Source organism: Rhincodon typus, unplaced genomic scaffold (genome assembly GCF_021869965.1).
Source record: "Rhincodon typus isolate 14 unplaced genomic scaffold, sRhiTyp1.1 hic_rhity00002555, whole genome shotgun sequence".
NCBI lineage: Eukaryota > Metazoa > Chordata > Chondrichthyes > Orectolobiformes > Rhincodontidae > Rhincodon > Rhincodon typus.
The window spans coordinates 8109-17730 of NW_025968193.1; the positions used below are offsets into that span (position 1 = coordinate 8109).

Below are 9622 nucleotides of genomic sequence, written 5' to 3' on the forward strand. Positions count from 1 at the left end.
TCTCTGATGCTGCTTGGCCTGCTGTGTTCATCCAGCTCTACACCTTGGTATCTCAGATTCTCCATCATCTGCAGTTTCTACTAGCTCAGAGACTTCTTGGACCTGATCTAATGTGAAGCCAGAAAATTGATGCGCATGTTTTAAATTTTCTGAAGTGGATCTACAATAAATGGCTTTCATGCACATGCAGACTAGCAATGGTTAATTACTGAAAGTAGATACTGGTAGAGTGCCATTGGGAATCATCAGTTGACACTCAAACAGCGTCACTGACGTATTATACTAACATTTAGTCAGTAGCTACTCAATGTCACTATCATACTGAGATTCAGTACCATTATGCCACAGGAATACTTAATAAATGGAAGATGCCAGAAAAGTTGGGCAGGTTTCAGTCCTGCTTTCATACCATTTTTATTGTCAGGTTGTACATGCCAGTATTAGAATGTCAGGTGAGACTGCTCACTCACAAAAGGCTGGATGTGACCCATTGATTTTCTATTCTGCTCAAACATGTGGCACTTAAATACACATAACTAGCACAAGTGATTCAGCAAGGCTAGAAGAAACTCTACAATTGGCAGTGCAATACAACTAACAATTATTAACATGTTTTTGATCGCCTTCCTCGATTTTTTTTTGCATAGAGACACCAATTTCAGAATCCAAAAGTACTTCTAAATCCATTGAACAATAATCTTTTATATGATCCCATTGTGACAAATTTATGTTTTTCACACTGGCATATATACAAAGCAAAACATAACTCATCACTATTGTTAATACTTACTTATAAGTTGACAAAATAGTTTTGAATACGTACTTGATTTTCGAGAAAGCAACAAAAGCTTTTGAGGAAAGGTCACTTCACAAAAGAGTGCTTACCTTACATTCAGTAGGAGTTAGTTGTAGAATGCAAAAACCAAAATAGGCACACAATGACACATTCCATCACAATCATAAAATTAGCGCATTAATACCTTGCAGCGCATTAATACTTCTGAAATTCCATTCATCAATTCAATAATGCAGAGTCTTTACTTTTCTGTTCCCTTACAAAAGTCCTATATACAGAGCTACAGTATATAAATCTTCTTTCAGTGTTGATAGAACTCCACATGTATTGTCCAAGGTGCAAAGGAAGAAAGCTTCCTATCGGATACTTAATCTGATTTGTGATCCTTTGTAGACAGGTAAGCAATAGCAAGACAAACAAAGTTGTCACTGTCCCATAGGACATTAGGGCTGCATGCTCATTAGTGAGGGATGATTGGTGGTCATTTAACCTGATGGTCACCATGCCTCAGGTGAAAGGTGTGGTTGATAAGGTGAGATCTTAGTACATCAAATACAATAACTGATGCGCTAGTCTGGATGAATGTCAACATCTTTCTAAATTTAATTACCAACAAATTAGTCAAATGAACTTCCCATCTATTGCACAGTATACTCAATCCATGTTATTATTGCAAAATAAAGCTCAACTTATACTGTACCTGGCAACATGCGAAAAAGCATCCACAAGAACTCCCTCAAAAGCCTTGGTGAATTCAGGACCTTTCCTCTTACTGTTCTGAATGACATCATTAGCCAGGTAGATGAAAGTCAATTTCCTGCTTGGTTTAGCTGTTACATAAAAAAGGTTGTACTTAATGATGACAAAAACATTCAGATATATAATCTTTCTGCACACCAGGTAAGAGTTTTCAATTAGAAACCACAAACTGCAGATAACTTACCACAGAGTGATTATCTTTATGGATTAAATGTGTGACTGCAAATCTGATTTAAAAATTGCTTGGGTTGGTGGTGATTGAAACCATGTAAAGATCTTTTAATTGGTAAATTTTTTGTACTATTTGGAAGATAAAAATTGTTTAAATGTAGCCTCCAATTGAGTCAATTTCCCTGAAATTTAACACCATTATTCTGCAGGGTAGATGATGTCCTAGTGGTTTTACTGCTAGACCATGAATCTAGAAACCCAAATAACGTTCTGGTCCCTGGTTGGAATTCAATTAAAAAACTGGAATAAAGAATCTATTGATGCCCATAAACAATTGTTGATTGATGTAAAAACCCATCGTACTCAGTCATGTGCCACCCTCACCTGGTCTAGCCTACATGGGACTCCAGACCCACAGGCAATGTGGTTGACTCTTAATTACCTTCTGAAATGGCCTAGCAAGCCACGAATTGTAGCAATCGCTACAAAGTCTCATAAAAGAAATGAAACTGGACGGACCACTTTGCATCAATTTAAGTACTGGAAAAGACAATGGCAGAAACAGCCCTGTGGACCCTGCAAAGTCCTCCTTACTAACATCTGGGGGTAGTGCCGAAATTGGGAGAACTGTCTCAAAGACTAGTCAAGCGACAGTGTGACATTGTCTGTGATGCAATGTTCCATAAGTATGACTATATCCCAGACACCACCATCACCATCCTTGGATATATTTGGTCCCACTGGCAAGACAGGCCAGCAGAAATGGCGACACAGTGGTATAAAGCGGGGAGGGAGTTGTCCTCTGAGTCCTCAACAGAAGTTTCTGAAGAAGGGTCTAGGCCCGAAACGTCAGCTTTCCTGCTCGGCCTGCTGTGCTCATCCAGCTCTACACCTTGTTATCTCAGATTCTCCAGCATCTGCAGTTCCTACTATCTCTGAAACAAGAGGGAAAAACATACTTGACCTCATCCTTACCAATCTGCGATCTGCAGATGCACCTGTCTATGACAGTATTGCTAAGACAGTGACAACCACACAGTCCTTGTTGAGACAAAGTCCTGCTTTCACATTGAGAACAACCTCCATCGTGTTTGTAGCACTATCACCATGCGAAATGGGAGAGATTTCGAATAGATCTAGCAACTCAAGACCTGGCATCAAAAGCAGCAAAATTCACGGCCTGGCATGTCCCATACCCAAACACTACCATCAACCTAGGGAATCAACTTTAGTTCAATGCACAGTGCGTGACAGGCGCAGCACTAGGTATACCTAAAAATGATATGTCAACCTGACGAAGCCACCAAAGAGGGCCATTTGCATGCCAAAACAACATAAGCAGCAAGTGATAGACAGAGGTAAGCAATGGCACAACCAACCGATCAGATCTAAGTTCTGCCACATCCAGTTGTGAATGTCGGTGGACAATTAAACAACGCACTGGAGGAGGCGGCTCCACAAATATCCCCATCCTCTTAAGTGCAAAAGTTAAGGCTTAAGCATTCGTAGCAATCTTCAACTAGAACTGCTGAGTAGAAGATCCATCATTGTCTCCACCATCACAAATTCTAATCTTCAGCCAATTTGATTCACTCCACGTGATATCAAGAAACAATGAAAGCATGGGATACTGCAAAGACGATGGGCCCTGACAACATTCGAGCAAAAGTACTGAAGACTTGTGCTCCAGAACTTGCCACTCCTTTAGGAAGCTTGCCCAGTGCAGTTACAACACAGGCATCTACCCAACAATATGGAAAATTGTCCAGGCATGTTCTGTACTCAAAAAGCAGGACAAATCCAACCCAACCAATTACTGCTCCAGTCTTCTATCAATCAATAAAGTGATGGAAAATGTAATTAACAGTGCTGTCGAGCAGCACTTGCCTAGCAATAACCCACTCAGTGACCCCCAGTTCAGACTCCACCAGGGACACTCAGCTCCTGACCTCACTACGACCTTGGTTCAAACATGGACAAAAAAAGCTGAATTCCAGACGTGAGATAAGAGTGATAGCCCTTGGCATTAAGGCCACATTCATTGAGTGTGGCATCCAGGAGCCCGAGCAAAACTGGAATCAATGGGTATCAGGAGACTAACTCTCTGCTAGTTGGAGTCATACCTGGCCCATAGGAAGATGGTCGTGTTGTTGAAGGTCAGTTATCTCAGCTCCAAAAGGCATCTCTTCAGGACTTCCTCAGTGTAGTTAGTGTCGTAGGCCCAACCATCTTCAGCTGCTTCATCAACGATCTTCGCTCCATCATAAGGTCAGAAGTGGGGATGTTCGCCAATGACTGCAGAATGTTCAGCACCATTCGTAACTCCTCAGGTACTGAAGCAGTCCATGTTCAAATGCCACAAGTTTTAGATAACATCCAGGCTTAGACTGATAAGTGGTAAGTAACAATAACGCCACACAAATACCAGGCAATGACCATCACCCATAAGAGATAATCTAACCACTGCCCCTTGACATTCAATAATGTTACCATCACTGAATTGCCCACTATCAACATCCTTGGAGTTACCATTGATCAGAAACTCAACAGGAATCGCCACATAAAAACAGTGACTACGAGAGTAAGTCAGAGGCTAGGAATACTGCACCAAGTAACTCATCTCCAGACACCCCAAAGCCTGTCCACCACCTACAAGGCCCAGGTCAGGGGTAGATAGATGAGTGCAGCTCCAACAGTTCTCAAGAAGCTTGACACCACCCAGGACAAAGCAGCCCACTTGATTGGCACCACATCCCCATACATCCACTCCCTCCTCTCTGACCTCAGTCGCAACATTGTGTACTATCTACAAGATACACTGCAGAAATTCATCAAATGTCCTGAGGTAGCACTTCCAAATCCACAGCTACTTCCATCTAAAGCAACAAGGGCAGCAGACACGTGGGAACACCACCGCCTGTAATTTCCCTCTAAGCCACTCACCATCCTGACTTGGAATTATATTGCTATTCCTTCACTGTAGCTGGGTCAAAATCCTGGAATTCCTTCTCTAACTGCATTGTAGATCAACCCACAGATATGAACTGCAGCGGTTCAAGAAGGCAGCTCACTACCACCTTCTCAAAGGCAATTAAGGATGGGCAACAAATGCTCACCAGCCAGCAATTCCATGTTCCATGAATGAACAAAAGGCATTTTAAAGAAAATGTTGGACATGGATTGACTTAAGAGATTTCCATGGCGAATGTAGAGATTAATAATGACAGTCAAATGCCAAGCTTCATTTAAATTTTAAATCAGAGAGATTAACTCCACTTAGTCAGGCATTACCCTGAGAAATGAGCCAGCAAAAGAATGTCACCTATCTTGTTGAGCGTTGAGTCAAAACAGGCACAGCATGTTGTGTGTGTAAAAGGCAGGGCCTTAAGCATAAATGTACAAAGCTTCCTGTACACACAAGTATGCCACACTGTGTGCCTGACCAACAATCCTAGATTGTTTGCTAGCTTACTTTTATGCACACTCAGGATTATCCAGCAATTGCTGTCAAATTGCAGAATCAGCGTTGAACACTGCACTGAGTTTTGTAAACACAGGCTGGTAGGGTGCAGTCAGTACCACGTTTCTTGCAAACAAACAAAGGGATATTGTGGTTGATACAATGTACCAGATTTTGGGACGTATGATGTACATACTCACCATCAGAGTAGCACTGAAATCTATATACCACATTCCTTAGAGTCCACTTGGCAACTTATCTGCATTCTCCCCTCATACAATATAAATTGGTTTTCCCTTGAATTGGTATTCTTGCAAAATGCCCTGATGAGTGCAAGATGAAAAACTTTTAACAAAATGAGTCTTTTTTTCACCAACACTCATCTGTATAACCAGACAACTATTTAAATAAAATACTTTACACTGGTTTAGAAAATTAAACTAATAAATATATGACCACAACTCAAGAAATGCTCATCTCAGATCTGATACTAGCGAAACAGGGAAAGATAATTTGCAAACAGGAATTGTTCTCACTTTTCGTACCTATACTGCAGAAAGAAGCTTCTGCTTTAACTCACCTATGTTTTGCCTCACACAATTTTATCTTCTGCAATTTCTTCAGGACGTCAAAAATTTTCACATGCTTTTAGCCTCTTGCTAACTTAACTAACCATATTTTTTAACAAAGTCATACAAAAAATTTCAGAAGGAGTTGCTGAAATGTTGCTGTGCACCAGTTTAACATAATGAGTACAAACTATTGTTAATGGCATAACTATCCTTTAATGGAGAAAGTTGCTGAGGCATAAAATAAATGAACTTGCATCTAAGTATTAGCTAGTTCTAACATAGCAAAAGTATGATGCAAAGATCCAGGAATAGAGAATAAATCTTGCTATTAATAAAGCACTGAAAGCCTACCTGCTGCTCAACTGGTAACTGAACTTACCCCGTTAACTGAAAGCAGAGAAAGTACTCACTCACGTTCCTTCTATCACAACATATTCCTCTTCCTCCCAGATACTACTCTCCAGACTTGCATACCCTCATTGAAAAAAAACCACTTCACTCCTTTTCAGGATGGATGGAAAAGTCACACAAAACAGACAAGGAGAAAGGGAAATGTGGAAAAGTCACACAAGCAGATGTGCAATGCAACCAAAAGGCAACTTAAATGTATTAGCAGTAATTCACTGAGTTGTACTTTGCTTTCATACCTTTTGCTTTCATCTTGTCAAATTATAGTTTACTTCAATGTATGCAAAGAAATAAATATGAATATTTCTGTTGTTAATGAAAACAAACAGATCCCATTGAGTAATCCAGGCTAAAATATTAACAGAAAGTGCTGGTTAAACTCAGCAGGTTTGACAGCATCTGTGAAGAGAGAAGCAAAGGTGACAGAGCCTGATATGACTCTCCCTCAGAACGTTCCATAGAAGAATTACATTGGACTCCAAATGTTATCTTTGTTTCTCTTTCCAAAGATGCTGCCAGACCTGAATTCCTCCAATGCTTTGCTTTTATTTTCGGCCTTCAGCAACTGTATTGTTTTGCTTTTATTTCAGTGAACCAACCTATTAGCACAGATCTCTAAAAATGTAATTAGTTTTATATTTCCAAAGTGCCCAGGGTACCTTTCTTTTAAAAAAAAAAAAAAAGGCTGAGCAAAATGTATTATTTTCTCTGGTCAAGATCAGAGATACAGCAATCTGGAAAAGGATGTCTGTGTTTTATCTCCCTGCCAGGCAAATCTGTCATTAGATTACAAGACTTGAAAGAATAACTAAGACCATTATTGGACAAGAACAGCACATGTAGGACAGTAAGAAAGAGACAGAATAGTGATGCAACCATCTAAAAGTTCTATAATGTAAATTCCAAAAGAAGGTGGAAACAATGGTTTGGCGTTTTATAGCGACTGCATATTTTAAAGAATAAAATTATGGACTTTATCTCCTACCTCTTTACGAAAGTCTTATTGGAAATGCTGGAAAATAGTGTGAACATTAATCAACTTAACTGAGAGGAATAATGCAGTTCAATATGCAACAGAAATAACCCTTTCAAATGGGGAATTTGCTGTCCCTAATGCTTTACAGGAACTAATCATTAAAAGATTACTTGTATCAGTTTCAAAATCATTGCTTTAGAAGCGGTGTGATACTCGTTCAATAGATTGATTGCTAGAAGATTCAGGACTTGGGGGCTTGACGGTAAAAGCTGAGCTCTATTAGCCTGGATGAGAGTGTCCAGAATCAGAGCTTGAGTTTAGTGTAAAAGGTAATGGTCATTTCAGGCCAAGCTGAGAAATTTCTCCATTCAGAAGGTTGTGAACCTTTCAAATTCTGTGCCCCAAAGAACTATCAAATTCAGTGTTGAATCAAGGCTCAATAGATGTTCAAATGCTGAGGGATGCAGGAATCAAGAAGGAATGCAGGATGGCGGCCAAGGATCAGCCATGATCTTAGTAAATGGCAGAGCACCATGGTAAGCTAATGGCCCACTTTTCCTCCCATTTCTTATACTCAACACTGTTTTTTATGCAAAATTGATTGAATCATTTATTGCTATGTGTATTAAATATAAAAATGGTGAAAATAATAAAGATAGTAAGAGTGTCTAAATAAGTTTACCACTAATGTAACATAACCATTCTGGGGAAAATTAGAAGCAATGTTAACACAGAAACTTCACTTTCCCAATCAAATACTAATAATCTTTCAAACAATATGAAATATACTCATTCTAGCTTAACTACAGGAAACTGTGCCAAAGTCTTAATCTTCTAACATACCACAGTTTCAAATCACAACCTTCAAATCTACAAAACATCTGGCATTTAACACTGAGGTTAACACAACTGCTTTAGACACTTTTTCGTGAATTAAGGAATAACTTGATCAATGAACGTAACATACATTTTGGTCCTACGCCCTTCACAAAGGCGTCAAGTATGGCTCAACAGCAATCTCATCCGAGAGAGATATCTGTGGTCCCATAGCCAATCAGTGACTGTAGCACACAGGCGGTCACACCAGTGTATTACTAAGGGATGTAATGGAGTGTCAAAGTTGTCATTTTAGGATGAAACTTTAAACTGAACCCAAGGGTAATGGAGAAACTCTCTGGAGAAAGTCAGTAGTTAGCCCTCAATTATCATCCAAAAGCTGCTTGCAGGAGAAATGTGAACACTTGTTTCTTTCGTTACAGCGGTAACGAAACTTCAAAAGGGGGTTCATGCGCTGTGAAGGTTTTTTTTTTAAGCATGTACCGAAGCGCTACATAAACACAAACGTTTATCCTCTTTTCTCCGTGAGTAATGCACTGCTCAAACTGGAAGCGTTCCAGACACGGGAGGCGCTGAAGCCTAGAGGCGGGCAGGTGAGAGCGGCAGTGCCCTCCCTTCCCCGGCTAAGGACAGGTCCAACTGAGCAGCCTAAACCCGCTCGAGGGAGCCAGCCGCTCACCTCGCTTCAGCTCCCGGTGCCAGACGTGCACGATGATCCCTGCGTGTTTCCGATGATGGATGAGCCACAGAGAGAGGGTCTGCACACTCTGCTGTGAGTTACTCAGCTCAGCGAGCTTCTTCTCGAGGGCGGACTCGGAGAAGGAGGACATATCTCTCTCTCTCTCTCTCTCTATGTAAGTATGTATCGGTCAATCCTGCTGTCTGCCCCAATCGATCCCTCAGGAGCTAACACGGCAAAATGGCGGCCTGCCCTCTCACCCCACCAACCTCCCGGCGGGGTCAAAGGTCGCAGCGCCGGCCCGGCCACGTGACCGCCCGCGCCAAGTCGCGGGACAATGACAGCGCGAATCTCCGCAAACAGTTTGCTGTATCCGCTCATCGCTGGGTTTTGAACAGTTATTCAATCCAGAAATTTCTGACTCAGGGCGGCCGCCGTTAACGCGCAGGCGCAGAAACTAGCACCCGCCCCCCCCGCCATTGGAGTTGGCGCATGTGCAATATCGTCGGTCATCCCTTGAGCGTCAAGAAAGCAGAACTGGACAAAATGTTAGTATATTGGAGAATACGGAATCTGGATCCACACCTATAGAACAGAAACAGAAGTTGCTGGAAAAGCTCAACAGGCCTGGTAGCATCTGCGAAGAAAAAAGATCAGAGTTGACGTTTCGGGTCCGGTGACCCTTCCTCAGAACGTTAACCCTGATTTCTCTTCACAGATGCTGCCAGACCTGCTGAGCTTTTACAGCGTCCGCAGCTCGTTCTGTTTTTATCCATACCTATCTAGTATTGGAGAGCGAGGAGTCTGTATCTATGTGTATAGTATATTAGAGCGAGGAGTCTGTATCTATGTGTATAGTATATTGGAGAGTGAGGAATCTGTATCCACATCAGCAGATACTGATGAATGAGAAATCTGGATCCACAGCTATGATACGCAATAGAGTGAGGAGTCTGGATCCACA

General features: G+C 41.3%; 2 protein-coding genes across 3 annotated transcripts in view; one reads left to right on the forward strand and one right to left on the reverse strand.

Annotated features, from left to right (window-relative positions):
* Positions 1-8942, reverse strand: part of LOC125481545 (regulation of nuclear pre-mRNA domain-containing protein 1B-like) — a gene marked incomplete at its 3' end in the record, with an annotated part of 16710 nt that extends 7768 nt beyond the window's left edge. The window contains exons 1-2 of the mRNA XM_048593246.1: positions 8659-8942; positions 1497-1626 (exon numbers count right to left, since the gene is read on the reverse strand). Of these exons, the coding sequence (XP_048449203.1) occupies positions 1497-1626; positions 8659-8809 (281 nt within the window). The remainder of the gene's footprint in view (positions 1-1496; positions 1627-8658) is intronic.
* The window catches only part of LOC125481546 (TELO2-interacting protein 1 homolog), a 6514-nt gene continuing 5641 nt past the window's right edge, over positions 8750-9622 (forward strand). The window contains exon 1 of one of the 2 annotated variants that reach the window (XM_048593249.1): positions 8750-8833. The gene's annotated coding sequence lies outside the window, so the exon portion shown is untranslated. Of the gene's footprint in view, positions 8834-9009; positions 9207-9622 lie in introns of those variants that run through there. The other variant, XM_048593248.1, reaches the window with a different exon arrangement.